The sequence below is a fragment of the Pleurodeles waltl genome, chromosome 3_1 (assembly GCF_031143425.1).
Source record: "Pleurodeles waltl isolate 20211129_DDA chromosome 3_1, aPleWal1.hap1.20221129, whole genome shotgun sequence".
Classification (NCBI taxonomy): domain Eukaryota; kingdom Metazoa; phylum Chordata; class Amphibia; order Caudata; family Salamandridae; genus Pleurodeles; species Pleurodeles waltl.
In genome coordinates, this window is record NC_090440.1 from 1,141,838,936 (window position 1) to 1,141,864,825 (window position 25,890).

General features: G+C 49.0%; 1 protein-coding gene across 2 annotated transcripts in view; it reads right to left on the bottom strand.

The window, feature by feature from the left end:
• The window catches only part of GLB1L2 (galactosidase beta 1 like 2), a 746,782-nt gene that overhangs the window by 492,107 nt on the left and 228,785 nt on the right, over positions 1 to 25,890 (bottom strand). For both annotated transcript variants that reach the window (XM_069224446.1, XM_069224447.1), the window contains exon 6: positions 9,833 to 9,925. In XM_069224446.1, the coding sequence (XP_069080547.1) occupies positions 9,833 to 9,925 (93 nt within the window). The remainder of the gene's footprint in view (positions 1 to 9,832; positions 9,926 to 25,890) is intronic.

Consider the following 25,890-nt stretch of genomic DNA (forward strand, 5'->3'; position numbering starts at 1 on the left):
ATAGGACATCAAAGACGTCACAGCCATGGGATTTCATAACTTCAAAGCATCAAGTGGTCTGCATCACCTTATCGTTTTATCACTTAATGCCCCCAAGGATCCAGGATATCAAGGTTTCATTACCTCAAGTTTGCATAGCCGCACAGCTTTATGACATTCATTTTTTTAAATGTTTTTATGTTTTGTTATTAATGATATATAACATAATACACATTAGAACTGCGCCAGCATATGTAATCATCTGGTATTACTGTAGGCAACTCTGGATAGTTTGCCAGGAAGAGAACCATCAATTGCAGGGGCGGCTCCTCCATGAGAGCGGCGGAGTGTCGCTGCCCCGCCAGCAGCAACAACTGCAAAACTTTTACAAGGAAACGATAACAAACAGTGTTTGTTATCATTTCCTTGTAAAGAGGCGGGACCACTGGGGTGACGGGCTCTGAGGGGGAGTGCTGAGGGAGTGAGAAGTGCTGGGGGAGTGCTGAGCCCCCCTCAGAGCACGTGTGTTTGGCCGGCCGTCTCAGGCCGGCCAAACGCTCATGCGCACAGGGCTTTCTCCAGCCCAGCAACCCTCTTGCTGGGCTGGGGAGAGCATGCACAGTCTCCCAGTCTGCCTGGGAGCGCCCTGGCTCTTAGCCAATCCTGACGCTGCTTTGAGCAGCGTCAGGATTGGCCGTGGGGCAGGCTGGGAGCCTGTGCCTGCCTCTAGCCAGCAGAGGAGCAGCGAGCGGCACGGGAGCAAAGGTAAGTTTATTTTTTTAATTTTATTTTTATACCCCATCCTATGCCCCCCCCCCACCGGCGCGCCGCTCCGCCCCGCACCCTTCAACACCCACAAGCAGCGACTGATCAAGTGTGTGAGGAGGGTAGTAGCAGTAGAAGTGCAGAAGGGGGAATCCTGGTCGGCACCAGGCTATGTTGATCAGACGACTTTGCGGAAAGCTTGAGCCGTTAGTTTAGGAGGCTCTTCATGAGGGTAGTTGTATCTAAGGAGGGAGGGCATGATCTCTAGTCTCTGAGTCAAAGTAAAATAAAAGCTCAAACCAGCTCTGGGAGATGAAGTATTTCCGGAAGCATCTATCCAGTTTCTCTCTTGCAGCTGTGCTCTCTGTCTTTGCCCACACCAATAGCGATTGGGTCCTAGCAGTCACGCAGGAAGGTTGAGTGGCTTTCTAATGTCGGGTGGTGGTGTTCTTTGCCAGTAACAGTGCTAGATCTAAAATGCAGGCCTTTAGCTTACTGTTCTTGGTGCGTTTGTTAGAGTCTAAAGAATAAGTTACATTCTTTCAGTAATGCTCTTTCTGGTAGATACTCTAGCTAGCCCCAGTTTTCTCACCTTTTGGATATACCTCATGGATCAGACTGGATCCTCAAACTTTACAGCAATACCTCTGCATGCGGGAAGGTGGCACCACGCAGCTGCGCAGTTATGTCGTTCTGCTCTGGAAATGATGTGCGCAGCCTGTGTAGGTGTCACTCCTTCGCGCTGACGTCAGCTGCATTCAGGACTGTCCATGTCCCTAAACGAAGAGCCCCAAAAGCAAATTGGTGTGGCAAGTGTGCATATTCCTAGACTTGGGTTCTTATTAATGGATACATTCCGATAACAGACCAGGGTGGATGGGTCAGTGAGAATTTTGCGGCTAGACAGAGCCTCTACCAGAAAACGTGTTACCAAAGGTAACTTCTTCTTCTGATACAAACTTCCAGCCTGAATAGAAATCAAAGCAATGCCCTTTCAGTAGTGGGTCTGTGAATGGACTCTAGTCAAAAAGTCCTGCAGGACCGAGCAAGCAAAATGGCTTTCTTTGCAAAACTGACTATCCAGGCAATAGTGGTTAATGTGGAGGGAAATCCACGTAGCCGCCTGCCAAATGTCTGGGACAGGGACTTTGCATACTAACTCAGTTGTTACAACTCTGACACTGGTAGAATGATCATGCAGACCTTCTGGAGGCTGCTTTTCTTCTAAAGTGTAACAGATCGTAATGTAGAGCATGATTCTGCAGAAGATGGTTCTCTTCTGCACTGCCTTTCCTGTCTTCCCTCCAGCGCACCCTACAAAGAGTTGATGGTCTTTGGTATGATCTACACTGAAGCTCAGCACTCTATTGGAGTCCAAGCAATGGAGTCTCTCGTCCTCTTTAGAGGGATGAGGCAAAGCGCAAAATGCAGACAGGATGATGGTTTGACCAACATGGAACAGAGCCAAAAGTTTCAGCAGGAAGGACGCCTGAGTATGCAGAACCAGTTTATCTGGGAAGACAGTAGTATACAGTAGATTTACACAAAGAGCCTGAAGCTCACTCATATGTTGTGCTCATATGATGGCATTGAGGAACACAGTCTTAATAGTAAGGAGCCATAAACGGTAGGTATGAAGGGAATGAAGTGCTGATTAAATTAGTGTGGACTATATTATGATCCCATTGGGGCATTACAAAGGGAGAAGGGGGAACCTATGTAGCAGCCCTTTAAAAAATCGTATCACAACCAGTGACTTAATAATGAGCGCTGAACCTGGCAACCGTAATATGGTTGAAAGATAACCCTTAACTGTGCCCAAAATGAAGCCTTGCTGGGCAACAGATAGAACGAACAAAAGAAAGTCAGATAACTTGGACTGGAGGACGTCAATCTGGCATGTGCTACAACAGACCACAAAATCTGTCCCAACTACAGGTATACACAGTTTTTGTCAAGGGATGCCTGGCAGACAAAATGACAACTACCTTTGGAGGGAGGTTGAAGGTTTTCAGTTGTCCCGCTTGATCTCCAAGCATGAAGGTAGAGGCTGCGAAGACCCGGGTGCAGAAATCCACCCTGTTGCTGCGACAGTAGGTCCTGTCGGATTGGAGGACATGTGCTCAAGCCCAGGAGTTCTGAATACCATATTCTCCATGCCCAACCAGAGCCACTAGGATGACTTGGGCCCAGTCAGTCCTGATCTTCTTGAGAACTCGGGGCAGGGGTGGTATCGGCAGAAAGGCACACAGGAGTCCTGAGTTCCACTTGAGATAGAACACATCCCAGAGTGAGAGGCACCTTGGAAACACTGTAGTCCACTAGGAACTGATAACTGAGCTCATCCACCTTGGCACTCAATGATCAAGCCAGGTGTGAGGCCTCCTGGCACAGGGTCCGTCAGCCCCCTCCGCCCTGTTTTTTGCAGTACCTCATGAGGGTGGTGTTGTCCGTGAGCACCAGTTCCAGCCTTCCCTTGATGGACAGAAGGAAGGCTTTCAATGCCAAGAAGATGGCCCTCAGCTCCAGAGGATTAATGTGGAGCCAGCAATCCTCCAGAGACCAGAGGCCTCTGATCTACACCACTCACAGATGGCCACTCCAACCTGAAGCGATGCGTTACATCAGTCACCACTGTCAGCTCTGCTTGGGGAAAGGAAAGGGGTCTACCCCTGACCCAGATGCAGTTCAATAGCCACCACTACAGATCTTTTGCAGTCTCTACTGAAATCTAAACATGTTCGGAGAGGTCCCTAGATCCCACTGCACAGCTCACGTATGACACCTGGCGTACTTGACCAGCAGGATGCAGAAGGCTAACAGTCCCAGCCAGCCTCACTGAAATCCAGACGAGGGGCTGAAAGATCAAGATCATAATATGAAACATGAGCTGCCACCACCACCATTACTTTTGTGAACCCTAAAGGGCTCTGGTGAGTTGGCTGCTTGTACTTATCCATGTTCAGAGGACAAGCAGCCAAGGTGGCAAGGCCAATGCCACCAGGTGAGACAGAAACTGTCTTGGGGGTTACTACGCCTACCCCAGTTTCTATGATGGACCCAAACGCGAACCCAACCACACCATTACTTTGACTATTGCCAGTAGTCTCACCACTATTACTACTACTACTAGGGGCACTAGCAGTGAAAATGGATGTAGCAGTGGTGGTAGGCTCAGGGGCTTTACCTGGACAGGATTTGTCCTTTGGCCTATGGCCTTTACCTCTGCACAGATACCACCAAGGCTTTTTAGTGTGTACAGAAGAAGAAGAAGAGGAAAAGGTTTTATTCCCACCCCCTGAGGAGTTTTGTGGACCTGATGAGGAATCTTTATTTTTGTGTTTGTCCCCACCCTTGTCCTGAGCTTTATCACCTTCTTTCTTCTTTTCTTTGTCATCCCCTGTATGAGCTTTTCTGCTCACCCTTGTTCTGACCCATTTGTCTGCCTTCTTTCCCAATTCTTGGGGAGAGGTCCGATCTGAGTCTACTAAGTACTGGTGCAACAAGTCAGACACACAGTTATTCAAAATATGCTCTCTCAGAATCAGATTGTATAATCAGACACTTCGCTGCCAAGTAACCAGCCTTCTGAAGCCTTAATAGAACAGTCCACAAAGTCAACCCAATCCTGAGAGGACTTTTTTCTGGTTTCTCTGAACTTAATCCTGTATTGTTCAGTGATTAAGCAAAATCTATCCAAGAGTGCAGTTTTAAGAATACCATAGTTTTTTTAGTCTTCTCTGACAGTGAGAAGTCTATCCCTCCCCTTGTCAGAAAAGAAAAAACACAGAATAGCAGCCCACTGCCTTTGAGGGACCCTCTGAACTGTGCACGCCCTCTCAATTGCAACAAACCACTTGTAGATATAATCCTCCACCTTGTATGGGGGAACAATTTTATGCAGGTTTCTAGAATCAATGGTGTCCTCCCTGACCCCATAACTCCCGAAACTGCTGCTGCTGCCACCATGGGGAAGCTCACCACAACCCCTGCCTTTCCCTTTCCACAGCCAAGGCCTCCGTATCTAGGGCTAGCTGTTGCTGATGCAGCCTTTCCAGTCTCCTAAGCTCCCTATCTATGGAATCATCACCTGGAGCTGAACCATAGGATCTCTAAGAAAACGTTTCTGATATGAGAATATGCAGAGGTAGATCTTTCCCTAAGTTTTGAGACCCTTGTGACTTGGCCTCTGGGTGTGAAGGGAGCCCTACCTGAATGACTACCCCTCCCACTGCCAGCTACACTATTAGGTCAGCTGGTGGAAGATCTTTGGAAGAACGCTCCCATGAATCTGAACGATGATTCTCTGATTCTAAGGGATTAGAATTTCTCTCATCCTGCTTATCAGCATGTTCCTGATCATCCTGAAGGGGAAGGCTCAAAAGAAAATTCTTGTTGTGGTTCTTCCCTACATCTAGGCTTTTGTCTGAGCACAGCCCCTTCAATTCCTTGAACGTCATGCCCTCATAGGGAGTACCCATGACCTCAGAGCTAGGCTCAGCAGTAGACATGATGTAAGTGTGTGTTAGTGTAGTGTAGGGTAACCTAACCTCCCTAACCTTTAGTCTCTAGGAAAGGAAACTAAGAGACTAGAACCCTGTACTAGGTATATGTGTATAGCTCTAGGTACAGAGTGTTCTTTCCTGTGGAAAGCACCAGTGACAAAGTGGCAAGGCAATCGCAAGTGCTTATCCTACAGCTGCACCACCAATATAGGAAGCTGGCCTGGTGTGTGGTGGGTACATATGGTACTTACACCGTATAACAGGTCCAGGTATCCCCTATTAGTGTAGTGTAGGCAGTGTTTAGAAGCCAGGCTATGTAGAGGTAGTTGTGGATGAGCAGCCAAAGCTTATCTAGGAGACATGCAAAGTTCATGCAATACCACTGTAGTCACACAACACTCAGTGTTACAAAAATAAAGGTACTTTAGTTTAGTGACACAATACCAAAAAATACTAGAGGCAACCTTCCAATAGGAGGTAAATAACACACTATATATGCACACTAGTTATCAGCAATAGGCATAGAAAGTGGCATAGAAAGTGATAGAAAACAGTGCGAATGCAAATAAACAATAGTGATCCTAGGGGGAGCCCAAACTACATACTAAAAAAATGGAATGCCAACACAGGACCCCCACCTAGGTAAGTGGAAGGTGTAGAGGGGAGCTGGAGGTACTAGGAAACCCTAAAGGTAAGTACCACAGTGCCCCCTAGCGGCCAGGAAGAAAGGAGTGAGTTACTGTATTTTCCCCAAACCACCCACAAGGAAGGAAAAGAAGAAAATGCAAAACCTAAACAAGACTGCAAGAAACCAGCGGTGATTTCCTGAAGAGGAAGGCCTGTGAAAGAAGGGGACCAAATCCAGAAGTCACAGAAGAGTCCAGGAGGAGAAGGAGCTACTATCCATCCAGCTGTGGATGCAGGAGTTGGTCGACAGTAGGACGAAGGTGATCAGGAATGCAGCCCTGGAGCAGGTGAAGATTCCTGGAGGATGCAGTCGTCGTTCCACGCTAGATGGATGATTGCAGTCAATCAGTGGTGTGGAAGAGCCACCAACAAGCCTTGGCAAAGGCAGAAGTTGCGGTGAAGAAAAAGTGGAGCTGCCAGGGACCAGCAAGGTCCAGGAGGACTCAACCAACAGGGGAACCCTAGGGGGACCCTCGGCAAGGCAGAGAGTCCACAGAAGAAGAGGCAGCCCCCACAGGAGACCCACTGGATGAGGAAGCAGGAGTCACAGAGGAGCCCATGCAGCAGAACTGGAGAAGGGTCCTACACTGCAGGAGAAGTACACAGATGGCTGTGCGTCGCAGGAAGGAGTGCTGGGTGCTGGAGCTAAACGAAGCTTGAAGATCCCTTGAAGAAGATACAAACAAGCCTTGGTAGCAGCAAAAGAGGCGGTGCACGGGAATACTGTCCTGCATTGGAAGGCAAGGGCTTACCTCCATCAAAGTTGGAAAGCAGGCAGGGAGGACCAAGAAGACTACTCCAGACCACCACCCATGATGCAGGATCCATGCACCTCAGGGTGAGAGGAGATCCACGAGGCTGGTCGTCATTGCAGTTTGTGCCTGCAGATGCAGGGGAGTGACTCCTTCACTCCAAGGGAGAGTCCTTCTTCCTTCTCGTGCAGACTGAAGACTTGCCACCCTCAGAGGATGCACAGATGGGGAAATGTTGCAGAAGCTGGAAGGAGTCGTGGAGACAATGTTACAAGCAGAGTCTTCGTCATGTTTGCAGATTGTCGGTTCCTGGAGGGTCCAGTTGCGCTTCCAGTGGCTAGACGTCGAAGTAGAGGTTACAGAGGATTCCTGCTAGAATCTTGCAAGCCGAATCTGAGAACCCACCCAAGAGAGAGACCTAAATAGCCCTGAAAAGGGGATTGGTCACCTATCAGGTGATGTCCCTGCCAACCTTGGATTCAAGATGGCAGAACCCAGGGACCCTCTGGAGGAGCTCTGGGCACCACAACTGGGGTGGTGATGGACAGGGAAGTGGTCACTTCCCTTTGCATTGTCCAGTTTCGTGCCAGAGCATGGGACTGGAGGTCCCTGAACCGGTGTAGACTGGTTTATGCACGGAGGGCACAAAATGTGCCTTTCAAAGCATACCAGTGGCTTGGGGAGGGTACCCCTCCCACGCCATGTAACACCTATTTCCAAAGGTAGAGGAAATAACTCCCTCTCCCAAAGGAAATACTTTGTTCTGCCTTTCTGGGCTTGAGCTGTTCAAGCAGCAGGAGAGCAGAAACGTGTCTGTGGGGTGGCAGCAGCTTGGGCTGCCCGGAAAACCCCAGAAGGCTGGTAGGAGCAATGCTGGAGGCCTTCTAAGGAGCCCCCAGAGTGCATGGAATCATGCTTCCAATACTGGCACAGTACTGGGGTATGATTCCGACATGTTTGATACTAAAAGCGCCTAGGTTCAGAGTTAACATTATGTACCTGGACATAGGTAGTGACCTATGTCCAGTATGCGCATAAAATGGCATCCCCGCACTCACGAAGTCCTGGAAAATGGAACTGGAGTTTGTGGGGCCACCTCTGCTAGTGCAGGGGTGCCCTCACACACAGGTACTAGCACACTGCCCTCTGGGCTAGGAGGGCCTGCCATAGGGGTGACTTACAGTGACCTGGTGCAGTGAACTGTAGTGAAAAAGGATGCATGCACCCTTTCATGCAGGTTGTAACGGCAGGCCTGCAGAACAATTTGCATGGGCTCTCCATGGATGGCCTAATACATGCTGCAGCCCATGGGGATCCCTTGGTACCCCAATACCCTGGGTACCTTGGTACATATACTAAAGAATTACAGGGGGCACCAGTATGCCAAGTGTGGTGTGTAAGTAGCAAAGTTACCAAGTTAGAAGGGAGAGAGCATTATCACCGGGGTCCTGGTTAGCAGGATCCCAGTGAACACAGTTAAACACACTGACAACGGGCAGAAAATTGAGGTAACCATGCCAAGTAGGAGGGCACTTTCCTACAATCAGGAACTACTGAACCTCTCCAGAAGAACCCAGCCATGCATGGAGGGAAATAGCAATAGTGGTGTCTGTGGCCTGACTGATGGAATCAGTGGTGTCCAAGCCATAACGAATTGTGAGCTTGGCTGCATCACAACCAACCTGACAGTGCACAGGGCGAAGGTCTTCGGGCAGACCAAGGAGGACTTGTGAAACCGAATCCCAAAGGGCATGCAAATAGCATCCCAACAAAAAGCTGGTATTACCAGGGAGGAGGGCCACATTGGTAGAGGAAAAGACATGTTTGCTGAATGTTCCTACTGTCTTAGATGCCTATCAAGGAGTGGCTGGCGAAAGTTTGTACCCCTAGGCTTTCTGGTGAGCAGTACTGAGAAAGAAAATCAGTCCCGCCCAGAGCACCAAGCAATTTGTCGACTGACCAGGGTGTCAGAGCAGAGTTTGGAACTGATGACTCCAAAGATGTCTGCCGCAGTTGAAGGACTTCTGTATGGAGCTGGAGGTAAACAAAATATATCACCTGCCCTACACATCACCATGGCGTCAGAAGTGGATTCCTCTCTGGCTGGTCCAGGTGGAGAAAATAGACCTGTCTCTGGGGAGATATTGAAGCCACTAGCCTCCTGTAGATCCTCGTACCAACTGTCATCCTGGTAGAGCTGAGCGAACTCATCATCTGGGTCACAGTCATTATCTGAATCTCCCAAAAAGGGAGTGCAGAGAGTGCTCCCTTCCCTGTGGCAAATCAAGTGGAAAAAGTGGGCAGATTCGGGCACGACTTAAGTGAAGGCCAGATCAACGATGAGTCGGAGAAAACTATTGGAGCCACCTCCTCTGTCATTGATGAAGTCGATATTGACAACTACATGCTTACTATTGTCCCTTTTTATCAGTAGTAACTTTACACTTGTAAAAGTGGCTGCTCCTCCTTTCTCAGGATGTGCAAGTAACTTTACACTCAGATTTTGTGAATAACCCAAAGTAGTAAAGTAACCCAAAAATGCAAGAGAACATGTACTACTAGTAAATCTACACGTGTAGATTTACCTTTGTAGATAGACCCTTTCATGTTTAAGCTTCAGACATCAAATATTGAGAAGAGAGATTCATAAACACATCAATTACTGTATGCAAAATTGTACCACAAAGTCAATGTAAAAGGAAGACTGAGGTTACACATGTGACCATTCTGCAAAAGGACATTTCAATGCCTACACTCGTCCGCACAGAAAACAGTAATTGAGGATGGATATGTAGAAAACTGCACCTATTTTTTCTGGCAATAAGTAGGACTGTTGAGCCATACTGTGCCTCTAATTAATAATCTATTATATTATTAACGCCCTAGCCTAGTAGCTTTAAATATCTGTAGGGGAATAATAATTTTTTTGAAAATTAACAACAGGAACAAAAGACAATTGCTGTTAATAAAAACATGAGAAATTCACACTAATACAAAAATGATTCAGCTTTACCCATCACTGCTAATCGTCCAGAGTGAGAGCAGAAGACAGAGGTAGGCCTGCCCAGTAACGAAAATCATATTTGAGACTGGACTGGCAAAAGGGGACCCTGCAAGAACTCTGGCCAGAAGTAAAAGCATTACCATCTTGATGTATTCCATGTAGTTGGAGTCTTTGGCATAGGAACCATACTCATTTTCCACCTGCACAGCAATGATTGGACCTCCTTTCTGGTACTGCAGGAAGAAAGAACATAACTCCTGGTTAGGATTTCACACCTGGAAATTGGGTGATAACAATCACTGGGTTCATTAATAGGCCAAAAGAAAGATAGAACTACCTTCTAGTCAATAGGAGATGTTGCTTATAGGAAATCCATTTGATTATACAGTAGTTAATATAGATGGCAAAGACTGGAAGCTAAGATGGTCTGTTAAGCTTCCTTCTTGATTGCTCAAGGAAGGTGCAACACCACCTCTAAGTAGAAATGGTGCCACCTTGCACAGAATAATTTGCATGAAAGTTGTCATGTATCTCCTTAACAGGGTGCCAGTTGAAAAGAAAAAGCTACAATCTTGTAGTTCTTGACTGAAGAACCAGAAGTTAATGCAGAAGTTACGTGCAATGCACCAATCTCAGAACAGGAAATAGCAAGGCAATACATCAGAAGGAGATCCAAATGTCAATCCAACTGTAGAGTGCATAACTGAGGCACAGAGGTAGCTTGAGGGCAGTGAACATGATGGAAAATAGAGAAAAAAAGGTTGCAACAGATCTATCACTCGCAAATGTGTCCTTTATTAATGATTCAAATAGGAAAAGCCATCACAAAAAAAGACTCTAAGGGCAGCCTTCATCTAAGGTCAGCGTTCGACCTAGTCAATTCTGAGAAATTATGACATTAATTACACAAGACTGAGTTGACAAATCATTTTCTGGTCTGTCTTCTTACTAATGGGCAGTGTTGCTGTTGATTCAGCACATGGATGATAAATATCCTTAATCAGTGCAAAATTTAAATTTGCTATGCTTAGACGTTCTTGCTAAAGGAGTGTATGTTACAAATTAGCCCTGGCTAGTGAAGATAATTATGAATGTTGTCAGTGTACACATAGCGGGCTACGGTTTACCTAGTTAATCGACTAAGTAGATCTGATTGTATATTAGGAAGTATATTTTAAAATGAGAGGCAGATTTAGTAAAGAAGCAAAAACTGACATGAGACTTTATAATGTGGAAAGTGAGCATTGTTCTTCTTGTTATTTTGCACATTTTCGGTGGATTGTGTCTTTTGGTGTAGAAAAAGAATGCTATGTCCTTGTGGTCTCTTTGAATAAAGATTAACTCTAATAGTTATATACAGTTTTTTAAAAATTATTTTATTATGAGTTGTATATTTTATGAATTCCATTACAGAAGGGACAAACCACTTATTTTTAATTTTAGGGCGCTTATGACGTGTACCATGACCATTAGCTAAGCATGGGAGTTGGACATAGTTATGACGGTATTTATGGAGGGTGGTTATGAGTGTTTTAGAATTATTTGTTATGCTGATGTTAATTGTTTCAGTTTGATCTCTAGTGATGATTTTCAAATGTGAGTGTTATATATTGTAAGACTGTCTGCTGATGACAATAAATAAAGAAATAAAGAAAATACTCAACTTCATCTTAGATTGGGAACCTCAGGCAAAGTTCCCTGAAAAGATGGCTATCTTGGAAGGGCAGCTCATGGGGATTATTTATACCTCTCTGTTGTAAAGCATGGAATCGGCTAAACACAAGAAGAACCCCAAGTTTGACATCCTTTAGCCTGCTCTCAACTTTGCAGCCCACTGCCACACTTCCCATCCAACACTCCACACTGATTGTGGAACACCCATCAAGTTGACTGTTAGAAATGGGGTCTTTGGTTGGCAGTCAGGTTACCTCCGTCCAAGCAAGGACCTTCACTCTAGTCAGGGCAAAGGAGAAAAACAGCTGGTTAACCCGACTCACCCCCTTGGTAGCTTGGCACGAGCAGGCAGGCTTAGCTCAGAAGCAATGTGTAAAGTATTTGTACCAACACACACAATAATACAGTGAAGACACTACAAAATGGACACCACACCAGTTTAGCAAAAGAGGCAATATTTATCTAAATCTAACAAGACCAAAACGACAAAAATTCAACATACACAAGTCAAGATATGAATTTTCAAAGAATAAGAGTCTTGCTCCTTAGAAAACAATGTAAATGTAGATTTTACACAAAGTGCCTGGTCTGAGTCAAAAATAAAGCTGCATAGGCGAGCTTGCATCGGAAAAGCCTTACTTGTAAGTGAGGCCGTGCGTCGTTTTTTCTACAGCTGGGTCGGCGATGTGTCGTTTTTCTCCCTCGCAAGAGAGAGATCAGTCTGTTTCTGGACAGGGCACCTATGATCCGTGCAGGGTTGGGATGATTTTGACACCCAGGGACGTTGCATAAGAAATCCAGTTGCATAGTGTTAGAGAACTGCGCTGCGTAGGTTTTGCGCTGTAATCAGCAGCTGCAAGTGGGTTTTGTGCGTCGTTTCTCCAGTCATGATGTGTTGATCTCCCAGCTACGTCGGTCTCAGCCATGAAGCCGGCGGTGCGTCGTTTATCAGCCATGTTGCAGATGGTGAGTCGAAAATGTCCCTGCACTCCGTTCTGTGCGTGGATTTCAGCTCTTGTTCTGCCAACTTCACCTTTCAAGGGCCTAGGGACTGGCTAGGGCTCTACTTGGCATGGCAGGAGTCTCAGCAGAGAGTCCAGGTGCTGGCAGAAGAAGTCTGAGACTTCAAAACAGGAGGCAAGCTCAGTTCAAGCCCTTGGAGATTCTTCTCAAGCAGGAATGCACAACAAAGTCCAGTCTTTGTCCCCCTTCATAGGCAGATGCAGCAACGGCAGGGTAGCCAACAAAGCACGGGCAGGGGCAGCACTTCTCCGCAGCTCTTCAGCTCTTGTCCTTGGCAGAGGTTCCTCTTGGTTCCAGAAGTGATCTTGAAGAAATCTAAAGTCTGGGGTTTTGGGTCCACTACTTATACCCCTTTCTGCCTTTGATGTATGCAAACTTCAAAGGAAAGTCTCTATTGTTCACAAGATACTGCCTTGCCCAGGCCCCACACACACACACCAGGGGGGTTGGAGACTGCACTGTGAGAGGGCAGGCACGGCCCATTCAGGTGTACGTAACCACTCTTCTCTAGCACAGATGGCTCATCAGGATATGCAGGCTACACCCCATCACTCTTTGTCTCACTGTCTAGAGGGGATTCACAAACAGCCCAACTGTCAAACTGACCAAGACAGGGAATCCACAAACAGGCAGAGTCACAGAATGGTTAAAGCAAGAAAATGCCCACTTTCTCAAAGTGGCATTGTCAAATTAACAATGCCCACTTTCTGAAAGTGGTATTATCAAATTAACAATCTAAAAACCAACTTCACTAAAAGATGTACTTTTAAATTGTGATTTCAGACACACCAAACTCCACATTACTATCTGCATCCAAAGGGAATCTGCACTTTAAAAGTTATTTAAAGGCAGACCCCCATGTTAACCTATGAGAGAGATAGGCCTTGCAACAGTGAAAACCAAACTTAGCAGTATTTCACTGTTAGGACATGTAAAACACATCAATACATGTCCCACCTTTATAACATACACTGCACTCTGCCCTTGGGGCTACTTAGGGCCTACCTTAGGGGTGCCTTACATGTATGAAAAGGGAAGGTTTGGGCCTGGCAAGTGGATACACTTGCCAGGTCGATTTGACAGGTGTTAAAACTGCAAACACAGACACTGCCGTGGCAGGTCTGAGCCATGTTTACAGGGCAACTTATGTGGGTGGCACAAACAGTGCTGCAGGCCCACTAGTAGCATTTGATTTACAGGCCCTGGGCTCCTCTTTTATTAGGACTTACTAGGGACATACTAGTAAATCAAATGTGCCAATCATGGAAAGTCAATTACACAAACATTTTACACAGGAGCACTTGCACTTTAGCACTGGTTAGCAGTGGTAAAGTGCCTAGAGTGCCAAAAACAGCAAACACAGATTCCAGCACATGGTCCAAACGTGGGAAACTGAGGCAAAAAAAAAACAGGGGAGACCATGCCAAGGATGCCAGGACTAACATTGGCCATGACCTCAGAAACTCCAGCATAGTCCAGGCGATAGGGACACCCAGTTAAAGTTGACAGCAGTGTCCTACAACTTTCTGCAGGAAGCCCACATTTCCGGATGCCCCCTGTCGTCCGCTACACTCTCCACGCTCCTAAGAATGGTAGGGGAGTCTCGCCTGGTATCTCAGATATATCGAGCACTATGGGATGATCTGCCTAACATCCCGTTGTGGGTTCAGACCCGACAGGAGGAGGTGGTCCCAGAACCTCTATCAGAGAGGGAGTGGATAAAGATTTTCATCTGAGTGAGACTGGCCAGTTCCAACACCCGATTCAAGTTAACGCAATATAATTTTTTACGTCAAGCATACCTTACTCCACTGAAATTACATGCAATCTATAATGCACAATTGGATGCCCGCCCTCGGAGTGGAACCCCTGGGGCCACTTTCCTACATATCTTATGGGACTGGGAGAAATTACTCCCTTATTGGGAGTGCATTTTGGAGGACATTAATAGAGCCTCGAGGTGGCACATTCAGTTAACTATAAGACAAGTTATATTGGGCCTCATACTTAGGCCCTCATTATGACATTGGCGGCAAGTACAACTTACCGCCATGCAGACTGCCGCCAACATACCGCCACCGCAGCGGATTACCACCACCCATATTATGACCCACACATAGCAATCCGTCACTATACAGCCACACACACAAGTCCGCCAGCCCAAAGGTCAGTGATAAACTGGCGGTAGCAAAAACCCACACCGTTATGCCAACAGAACTATACCCACAGCATTATGACCCACGAATCACCGCAGTGGACATTCAATGGCGCTAAACCACTGGCGGTACATACCGCTGCGCTCAAAATACACACAACCTAACAAACCACCACCACATTGGACAATTTGAATAACACACACCTGACACACATACACATACACACACCACACCCACACCACTATAAAACACACACCCACATTACCCACAACCCTTTACGACTACAAACGATTGCCACAAGAGGGATAGCAAAGACCACAGATAATACCAAAGCCACACACCACCATCACCAATTCACCATCCATGCACCTTACATCGCACACCCCAACACAGCACCCCACACACCACAACACAGCACCCCACACACCCTTACCCACACCACTCACACTACACCCATGGCACCACAACGACACCCCAGGTTCTCAGAGGAGAAGCTAAGGGTCATGGTGGAGGAAATCATCCGGATAGAGCCACTGCTATTCGGATCACAGATGCAGCAGACATCCATTGCCAGGAAGGTGGAACTATGGTGGAGAATCGTGGACAGGGACAGGGTCAACGCCATGGGACAACACCCCAGAACAAGGGATGACATCAGGAAGAGGTGGAACGACCTACGGGGGAAGGTGCGTTTCACAGCAGCAAGACACCAAATAGCTGTACAGAGGAGTGGCGGTGGACCCCCATCTCCTCCCCAACAACTAACAACATGGGAGGAGCATGTCTTGACAATCATGCATCCTGAGGGCCTGGCAGGAGTAGAAGGAGGACTGGACTCTAAGTAAAATCTCTATTACTATCCCCCCCCTACCTTCATGCCATCACAAACTCCCACCCTTACCCTCACTCCCATCACTCCACCACCTCCCACACACCCCACCATCACAACCCACCCCTCCCAATACCAAGCCCTGCATGTAACACCAATGCACGGACCCCTATCACAGACAAGCATGGACACCCATCACTAAAGCATGCACTCTAGAGAGAATCACCTAGCCCACAAAATAACTACTCACACAAGGCAAAGCTGACAAGGCAATAACAACCATAGAGGGCAACACACCCATGCATAAGATGACACACACAGTAACAATAACACTGCATTTACATCCCAAACAGGTCCCCCACCCAACGTCACCGGACAGGAGGGGCCAGCAACATTCAGTCCACCCCCAGAAGAGGCCCACAGTGACGACAGCAGCTCTGGACACCTGGATCTGGATGACCAACCTGGCCCATCAGGGATCTCCGGACAGTCTGTAACCCAGGCACAGTCCCATACCACCACAGAGCCTCCCCCCCTCAGGAAATACCAGAACAGTACCCACCCAGCGGGCCCATACCTCTGTCCCCAGGACACATCAATCAGCAGTGTGTCCACCACTACAGGAACCCAAGGCCACACCACAAACACAGGACGATCGGGGTCCTGGGGTCAGTGGAGGTGGGCACACGGTTCAGGGAAAGAGGCACAGGACAACAGGGAAGCTGAGAGGACTGCTGTGCGACAGGGGGAGGACAGGCCCAGGGAACCGACTCTCCAGGAGGCACTCACCAACATCCTGAGAGCATACCACCATTCCCAGGAGACGGTGGGCCAGATACTGGACAAGGTGCAGGAGACCCAGCGGTTGCAGGAGGGACACTCCCTGGGGATCAGGGAGGACTTGAAGGACATCAACATCACCCTGGTCACCATTGCAGGGGTGCTGGCTCGCTAGTGGACAGGAGGCCCCGCCACAGGAACAACAGGCCACCAGCACCCCACCCCCTGCAGAAGGAGAACCACCCGAGGCTGCAGGGGATGGGCTGGAGCCTCCCCCAGCACTGCTAGCACCAACACCAGCCCCGCCACTGACACCACTGAGCAGCCAGCACCGCCGGCGGACAGTGTGTTGTCCTTCCTCCAAGGGCTGTTGTGCGTCCTGGCCCCTGAAAATCCCGTGAGTGTGACACCCAGGTGAGAGACTGTGACCTTGCACTCCCCAAGATCTACATCACAGGGCACAATGCCCCCTCCAGAACCAGTGGAAGAAAGATGTGGTAAGTGGATGCCTTCTTCCACTGGTTCTAGAGGGGGCTTTGTGCCCAGTGTGCTTCATCCTGGCAAGGAGGGGTGAGTGGATGCCTTCTTCCACTGGTTCTGGAGGGGGCTTTGTGTCCAGTGTGCTTCATCCTAGCAAGGAGGGGGTGAGTGGGTGCCTTCTTCCACTGGTTCTGGGGCTTTGTGCCCAGTGTGCTTTATCCTGGAAAGGAGGGGGTGAGTGGATGCCTTCTTCCACTGGTTCTGGAGGGGGCTTTGTGCCCAGTGTGCTTCATCATGGATGGTGCAAGGTCACAGTCTCTCACCTGGGTGTCACGTCAACAGGTGTTGCATGGGCAAGGACGCACTCCAGCCCATGTAGTGACTACTACACACTGCTCGCCGGCGGTGACAGCTGCTCACTGGATGGCAGTTGCGCTGCAGCTGCGGTGCTGTTAGTGGTGGGGGGAGGCTCCAGCCCTTCCCCTGCAGCCTCGGACGGCTGCCCACTGGGGCTGCTGCTGCTGGCAGTGGTGCTGCTGGCAGTGGGGCAGGTGGCGGTGCTGGCCACGGTGCAGGTTGTGGTGCTGTCAGTGGTGGGGGGAGGCTCCAGCCCTTACCCTGCAGCCTCGGACAGCTGCCCACTGGGGCTACTGCTGCTGGCAGTGGTGCTACTGGTGGCGGGGCCGGTGACAGTGCAGGTGGCGGTGCTTGCCAGGATGCAGGTGGCGGTGCTGTCAGTGGTGGGGGGAGGCTCCAGCCCTTCCCCTGCAGGCCTCAGACGGCTGCCCACTGGGCCTGCTGCTGCTGGCAGTGGTGCTGCAGGTGGCGGTGCTGGCCGCTGTGCAGGTGGCGGTGCTGTCAGTGGTGGGGGGAGGCTCCAGCCCTTCCCCTGCAGCCTCGGACGGCTAAAGTGCCATGGCTGGTGTGGTCTGCCAGCTGATGATCTTTTCTTGCCTTGCTGGCTGGTGGTGCCTCCTTCCCCTTGATGGCTGGTGGTACCTGCCTTCCCTTGCTGGCTGTTGTCCCCTTCTTGCCCTTGCTTGGTGGTGGCTCCTTCTTGGCCTTGGCAGGTGGTGCTGGCAAACTGGCTTTGCTGACGGATGTCACCTTGGAGCCTCTCACACCTGCAGAAGCTGCAGAAACCACAGTGGCCGTGGACTGGGTGGCTGAAGTGCTGGGCTGGGTTCTGGCCACCCTGGCCCGAAGTGAAGGACAGGGAAGAGGGGTAGGGAAAAGGTCAATGGTGGCGAGGAAAAGCTTCTTAGGGACACTGGGGCGGGAAGAGGGTGAAGGTTTGGGAGTGGAGGAAGAGGGAGTGGTTGTAGTAGGTGGCAGTCTGCTGTGTTTGGCTGCAGGTGCATAGGCTGGACGCTGTTGTGAGGTGGATGGCTTTGTCCTCCCCCGGAGAAATGAACAGGTGTTCAGAAATCGAAAGAGCTTTCACTCTCTGAATGCACAGATGGTGTGTTTGGCGGACCAGTACATCTCCCATGTCAATGCAAAGTATCCTGGCTCTGTGCATGATGCCTTTATCTTGAGTAATAGCAGCATCCCATATGTGATGTCTCAACTCCAGAGGCACCGGGTGTGGCTAATAGGTGAGCCCATGGTTCCCACCCAGTTGATGTAGGTATATGGGTGTGGAGTTGTCCCTAAGGGTGAGTGTGTGGCTAACAGGTATCCCTCGATATTTACAGATGACTCTGGTTACCCTAACCTCTCATGGCTACTGCCCCCAGTGAGGAATGCCAGGACAAGGACAGAGGAACATTACAATGGGGCACATGGGCGAACAAGGAGGATCACTGAGCGCACCTTTGGCCTCCTGAAGGCCAGATTCAGGTGCCTCCATCTGACCGGTGGATCCCTGTACCACTCACCCAAGAAGGTGTGCCAGATAATCGTTGCATGTTGCACAATCTGGCCTTGAGACGCCAGGTGCCTTTTCTGCAGGAGGATGAGCCTGGGGATAGTCGTGTGGCGGCGGTGGAGCCTGTGGACAGTGACGAAGAGGAGGCAGAGGAAGAGGATGTGGACAAGAGAACTACAATAATCCAACAGTACTTCCAGTGACACACAGGTAAGACACTGTAACTTCACCTTCCATTGCAGTTTGGTGTTGGACATTGTACATGGCAGCCTGATTTCCCTATTTCTATGGCCACTTACTGTACCCTTTAGCATCTCTATTTTCAGATATCTGTGTCCCATTCTGGCTCCTGGTGTGTTTACTGCTGCCCACTACAGGTCATACCTATGTAAATATAACTGTACATTTGAATTGCAGTTTTTACAGCTTGTTAAACGAATGCGTATTTAAATCAATTGACAGACTCCATACTTGAATTTGTTCCAAGGGTGTTTATTTCTGTGATAATAAGTGTAAGGGGGTATTGCAATGGGCTGGGTTGATGGTGGCAAAATGTCCAGGATAGAGTCCAGTCTATTGGTATCACAGGTGCATTGTCCAAGGGGGCATAGGAAGTGGAGCAATGTCAGATAAAGGTGGACAGGGTGACAGAGTGGGACACAAGGGTGACAATCAGGTGAGTCCTATTTCCTGGCGGGGGTCTTGGCAATGTTCTCTGGCTCCTGCCAGGATCTCAGGGACCTTTTGCGTGGTGGTTCTCCTTCTGCAGAGGGTGGGATGCTGGTGGCCTGTTGTTCCAGTGGTGGGCCTCCTGTCCACTAGCGTCGGCAGAGGTGGAGGGCTGTTCTTCGGTGTGGCTAGTGTCAGGGGTCCGTTGGTGTGCCACTGCCTCCCTCATGGTGTTGGCCATGTCTGTCATATAACTCCCTAGGCCAGTTCCCCAATCCTCCTCAGGGATCCTGCACACTGTCAGAGCCCTCCTATGTTCCTGCAGCCACTGGCGTATGTCATACGCCTTTATTAATCTAGGTACCAGGTCTGCGGGTATGCGAGTGAGTTTTCTAACACTAGACTCCTAATTGCTGACACCACTGAACTCCATCTGGAATGCTGGTGAGTCGAGATCTTTAATAATATGCTCAAGGGACAGTTTCCTTTTCTCAAAAGCAAGTTTTTCCCTGGTGAAGGCCCTGTCAGCCTCTGCCATCCTTTTCCCAGGGGGCGCGGCAGCACTGACGAATCACAGACAGGTGATGCCTCCGAAGTGGCGCAGGTTTCCCAGGGTTTCGGTCAGAATGGGCACGGCATTGAGGCCGTGTTCTGCAGTGTGCGAGCCCTCTCTCTGTGTCTCTTGCGGCAGAGGGGCTCGCAAGAGGTTGCCAGGTAACGTAGTTCTGGTGCAGGACTTCTTTTGGCGCTGCAGTGGTTTCTTGTGGAGCCGGAGGGAAAAGCAGCACACAGCCCTGGAGTTACACATGAAGTTGAGCAGGAGGTAGTGCCCACCACACCCTTCTAAAAGAACCAGATTAGGAGCTCACCAACCACTGGGGAGAAGATCACCACTCACCACGCGATAGTGATGAACATGAGGTGAACTGAAAACACTCACCAAGCGCTGGGGAAAAGCACTATCGATGCGCAAAAAGCTATAAATTGGGAAATGAAGCACTGTGCTGTACTTTCCAGAAGCCAAGGAGCAGGCAAAAACCCTCCCATGTGCTGGGCTCCTTGGTGGGAGTACTTGAGGGGCGCAAAGATGCAGGAAGGCCAGCACATTGAAGCAGGTCGGCTATATGGCAGTTCCTTCAGCAGTCCAGCAGTGCCTTGGCAGAACAGAGTCAGGAAGCAGCTGGCAGAAGGGCAACAAGCAGAAAACCAAACCAGTAAGTACTTTATGCCACCCAGCAGCAGGTACCAGGACAATAACAGAAAAGCAGTCCATCTGAGTCCTTTAGGGCAGGCCAGCAGTCTTTCTGACAGAGTTTCAGTCCTAGTTCATAAAGTGCTCTACCAATCATGGGGTCAGAGCCCCTGCACTGATATTTCAAAATGTCTTTCTTCAGGAGGTGACTTCAAAGGGACCCTTTCAAGTGCAACACAACCCCTTTCAAGCCAGCCCTGGCTCCAGACATCAGTAGGGGGTAAGGGACACAGCCTAAACAAATGGAAGTGCACTCCGCCTACCTTTATACCAGCCCAGTAAGACTTAGGCAGATGATAATGCAGATGCACCCAGCCCCTCCTGTGTGATGGCTATCTGAAAACTATGCACAAAGTGTAGCTGTCACTCTGCCCCAGACGTGGATTGGAGGCTACAAAGCACACAGAGTTATAAGCACTTAGAAATGTCCACTTTATAAAAGTGTCATTTCTAAATTAGTAATGTAAAATTCACCTACACCAGTAAGCATGATTTCTCACTACCATTCCAAACATGTTCACACTACTCCTTTCAGATCAGAAATTACTAATTTTATAATATATAAAGGAATTCCCAATGCTAACCTATGAGAGGAGCAGCTCTTATAGTAGTGAAAAACAAAATAGGCTGCCAAAATAGGCTGCTTGTCACTACCAGGACATGTAAAACACAAACTTAAATTTCCTACCCTTCACATACACCGCACCCGACCCATAGGTCTACCTTAGGAGTGACTTAGGTGTACTGAAAGGGAGTTTAGGCCTTGGCAAGTAGTTTGAATATCCAAGTCAATGTGGCAGTACACTGCACATTCAGGCACTGCAGTGGCAGGCCTGAGACAAGTTTGAAAAGCTTCTTATGTTGGGGGTGGGGCGGGGGCAATCAGCGCTGCAGGCACACTAGTAGCATTTAATTTACAGGCTGTAGGTATATGGTATACCACCTTACAAGGGACTTACAAGTAAATTAAATATGCCAAACAGAGAACACATACCAAGTTTTAAGAAAGAGAGCACATGCACTTTAGCACTGTTTAGCGATGGTAAGGTTCCCAGAGACCTAAAGCCAACAAAAAGAGGTTCGGAAAAACAGGAGAAGATAGGCAAAAAGTTTGGGGATAACCTTGCAGAAAGGGCTATTTCCAATAAAACCCTCCTCAAGCCTAAAGCCATGGTAAACCAATCAATACCTTGATCGGATTCCCTGCTTGGGGCGACAAAACATGGGCAATGGTCCGCAACTGCAGGGGCCGCACTTGCCAGTTCTACGCCACTTTGTAGTCAGTTGGATCCCTCTATCTATGCTCCCAGAGCCTACTTTCTTCACTCCACTTCCCAGCAGCTCAGGGGTGGTACCCTGAGACTGGCCCTCCAGCCCAGAGTCTGTACCCTCAAGCTGGACAGGAGCCAGGGGTGAGGCTTTCCTCCCCTTCTCCTCCTTCTGGGGTTCCATACCTTTCTTTTGGGAGTAGTACCCCCCAGAATACAGAGTTGTCGGGGCACTTAAGTCATCCATCCTGCTCAGTTCTCCCACCTGTCCAGAGGTGCTCCTTGCAAATGGTCTCCCAATCTTGGGTCTGCACCCTTGGGTTGAACTGGGTTCAGAGGCGAGTCCTTCCTCCCCCCCAACTCCCTTCCTGAGTTCTGCACCCTCCCAACAGGATTGGTACCCCCAGAAGTCACAATGATAGGGACGCTTGTGGCAGCCGCCCCTCCATCCAGGTCAGGGGTGATAACCTGAATCTGGTCCTCCAACCTAGGGTCTATACCCTTACACTGGACAGTGGTAATGTGTGAGTCCTTCCTCCTCTAACCCTCCTCCTGCACTTCTACACCCTCCTCTGTGGAGTGGTACTGCCAGACACCAGAACTGGTTGGATGCTTGTGTCAGATGGCCCCTCAAGTTCTCTTGACACTACGCTCCCCCTCAGTAGATGGTCTCCTGGTACAAACTAGAATCCCTTCCTGGGGTCCCCTCTGGGTACTCTCCAGGCTCTGGGGCCAGAAATAGGGCACCCTGGAATGTCTCTCACTCCCATCTCTAATCCTCCTCTGAGAATGGACATGGGACCCTGCACCCACCCCACAACAAGGGGACCTGTCTGGGCTACCCTGAACCTCCACCGCCCTCAGGCGGGGGTAACCTGGGCCTCTCCATTTAGGGTCACTCCCAAGTGCCTTTCCATAACTCCTGATACTCATCCAGAAGTCTGCATCCTTTGGAAGTTCCCTGGGGTCATAAAACTTACACTCCAACAGGTGTAGGCATAGCCCCTGGAAAAGAACAATGGAACATGTGCTCTCTGATAACCAAAGTGTATAGCCCTTCAAAAAAATGTGCTGCGCCACCAAACATCCATTCACCTAGTGCTTTGCAACAATCCTCCACAAACTCCCCCAGGACTGTGAGACAGTTTCCTACTGTCCCTGAACCTCACCCTATACTCTTCGGGGGTGACTCCATATCTTGGAATCAAGGCTTCCTTCATGGGACTGTAGCTCTGCCTGTATCTCCCTTCTAGGGCCTGTAGGGCATCCCTCACATTATGAGTAATTTAACTCCACAGGACAGCTCCCCAATCCTCCTCTGGAACCCTGTTCACTGTCAGAGTCCTCTCATATTCCTGCAGCCACTGACATATGTCATACCCCTTCTTTAAGCTAGGCACCAAGTCTGTGGGTATGTGGGTGATGTTCCTAACACTAGACTACAAACTGCTGCCACCACTGGACTCCACCTGCAATGCTGGTGAGTCCAGAACTCTAATACTGTCCACAAGAGTCGGTTTCCTTTCCTCAAAGGCAAGATTTCCCTGGCAAAAGCCCTGTCAGCCTCCACCATCCTCTCCTCTCGGGGGTTCGTGGCCACGCTGAAAAATCACAGATGGGTGGTGCCGCCGTAATTGTATGGTTTCCCAGGTTTTGCTCAGAACAAGCATGGCATTGCCTCTCTCCCTTTGAAGTCGCCATATGGCACCGAGGCCTCAAGGCTGACTGCAAGGAGATGAGCTACACCTGGAGTCAGATTGAAAGAAAAGCCCAAGTCACAGATGGCTAGAGCCTGATTGATGGCCTATACTCCAGGAGAGGTAATAGGCATAAGTTATTAAAAGAATAATTCAAGCATTCCATCTATCCCTTTTTGTATACTTTACTGTGTCATCCTAAATGCGACTGGTATGCTTAGACGTGGGTCCCATGCATGTTGTGGCACTGAACCAAATTGTACCTAGCTGATGAGCTCTAATAAGAGCTAAACAGGCCCTGGGTTACTTGTGTTCCAGTTCAGGGAAGATGTAGCCTGGCAGTTCAGGCTGGACTGTTTCCACTTGAGCAGGGTCAAAAGTGATTTGCATATGGCTGGACCCAAAGTGAGGTGGCATGGTGTGCAAAATAAGGATGGATTGTGTGCCCCAGTAATTACCAGTGGCTGAGATTTATTCAAGCATTCTGTCCATCACTTTTTGTATACTTTAGTGTGTCGCCCTAAGTGGGATGAGTATGGCCAGACATGGGTGCAGTGCATAATGTGTCACTGGGACCAATATGCATATTGTATAACTGGAACCAAGCTTACTTGGCTGTTGAGCCCCAACTAGGGCAAAACCAGTCCTGGGTTCCTTGTGTTCCCGTTCAGGAAGGACATGGTCTGGCAGTCTAGGCTTCACTGTTACCATTGGAACCGGGTCAAGACTGACTTGCATATGGCTGGGTCCAATCTAAGGGAGCATGGTGTGCAAAATAACAATGGACTGGGATGCAGCCCTGAGTAATTACCAGTGGCTCTAGAATACTTCAGGCATTTTATCCATCACTTTTTTGTATACTTTAGGGTTTAGGCACACCACAGTGGTCTTCTGATGGATCTCAAAAAGATGTTCCAATTTTTTCCGGAACATGTTGTGTACAGATCCGTAGTGATCTCCACTTTAGGCCATTGTACAGCAAGTCACTGAACATGAGGGTACCAATGTCACTGATACTTGTTAGACCAGACAGCCTTAGGGTGGTCACCTCTAACTTTTTGCCTGCCTCCTTCCACTTCTTGGACACTGTTTTTGCTGGTTTTAGTACTCTTCACACTTCACTACTGCTAACCAGTGCTTAAGAGCATATGCTCTCTCCCTTAAAACATGGTGACATTGTTTCATACCCAATTGGCTTATTTAATCTACTTGTAAGACCCCAGTAAAGTGCACTACATGTGCCCAGGGCCTATAGATTAAATGGCACTAGTGGGCCTGCAGCACTGATTGTGCCACCCGCATACGTAGCCTCTTAACCATGCCTCAGGCCTGCCATTGCAGGGCCTGTGTGTGCAGTTTCACTGCCACTTCGACTTGGCATTTAAAAGAACTTGCCAAGCCTTAAACTCCCCTTTTTCTACATATAAGTCACCCCTAAGGTGGGCCCTAGATAACCCATAGGGCAGGGTGCTATGTAGGCAAAAGGCAGGACAGGTACCTGTGTCGTATATATGTCCTGGCAGGGTAAAACTCCTAAATTCCTTTTACACTGCTGTGAGACCTGCTCCTTTCATAGGCTAACATTAGGGCTACCCACATATACTGTTTGAGTGGTAGATTCTGATCTGAAAGGAGTAACAAGGTCATATTTAGGGGGTCATTATGAACATGGCAGTAAACACCGTCGGCCGCCGTGGCGATGGTGAACAGAAGACCACCATTGGCGGTGAACCGAAACCCGCCATATAAAGATGCCAAAAACAGAATCTTCCAAACTTTCTGCTACCACCAGCCACCGCCAGGGCCTTGTCGGCAGAAAAGCTGCACATCCCACCCCGCCACCGCCAAGCACACAAATCTCCCAACTTCCAAATAATGATGCACAAATCACCGCAGCGGTTAGTGGATGCCGAATGACCACTGGTGGTACAGACCCCCACAGCAAGCAATGGTACCCAACAGCAAGGAAAGCACACATTGCACACATTGGCAAGGTTGAAACCCGCACACCTGATACACATCCACAATGCTATAAAACATGCACGGACACACCCCACAATCCTTTGCATCGCCAATAGGATAAGCCAGACTGACAACACTAGACGTACACACACCAAACCACACAACAGTACCCATACCAATATCCACACAACACAGCACCCACAACACACACCATGGCATCCCCTAAGCACCCACACTTCACAGAAAGGGAGCTTAGAACAATGGTGGATGAGATACTCAAGGTCGAGCCACAAATCTTCGGGCACAGATCCAGCACACACCCATCGCCAGGAAAATTGAGTTATGGCAGACTATAGTGAACAAGGTCAACACAGTGGGAAATCATCCAAGCACGAGGGACGACATCCGCAAGAGATGGAACGACCTGCGTGGGAAGGTGAGGTCAATGGCATCGAGGCACAACATTACGGTCCAGAAGACTGGTGGAGGACCCCCACCTACACCCCCCGAATACACTGACAGGGAGGAAAAGGTACTG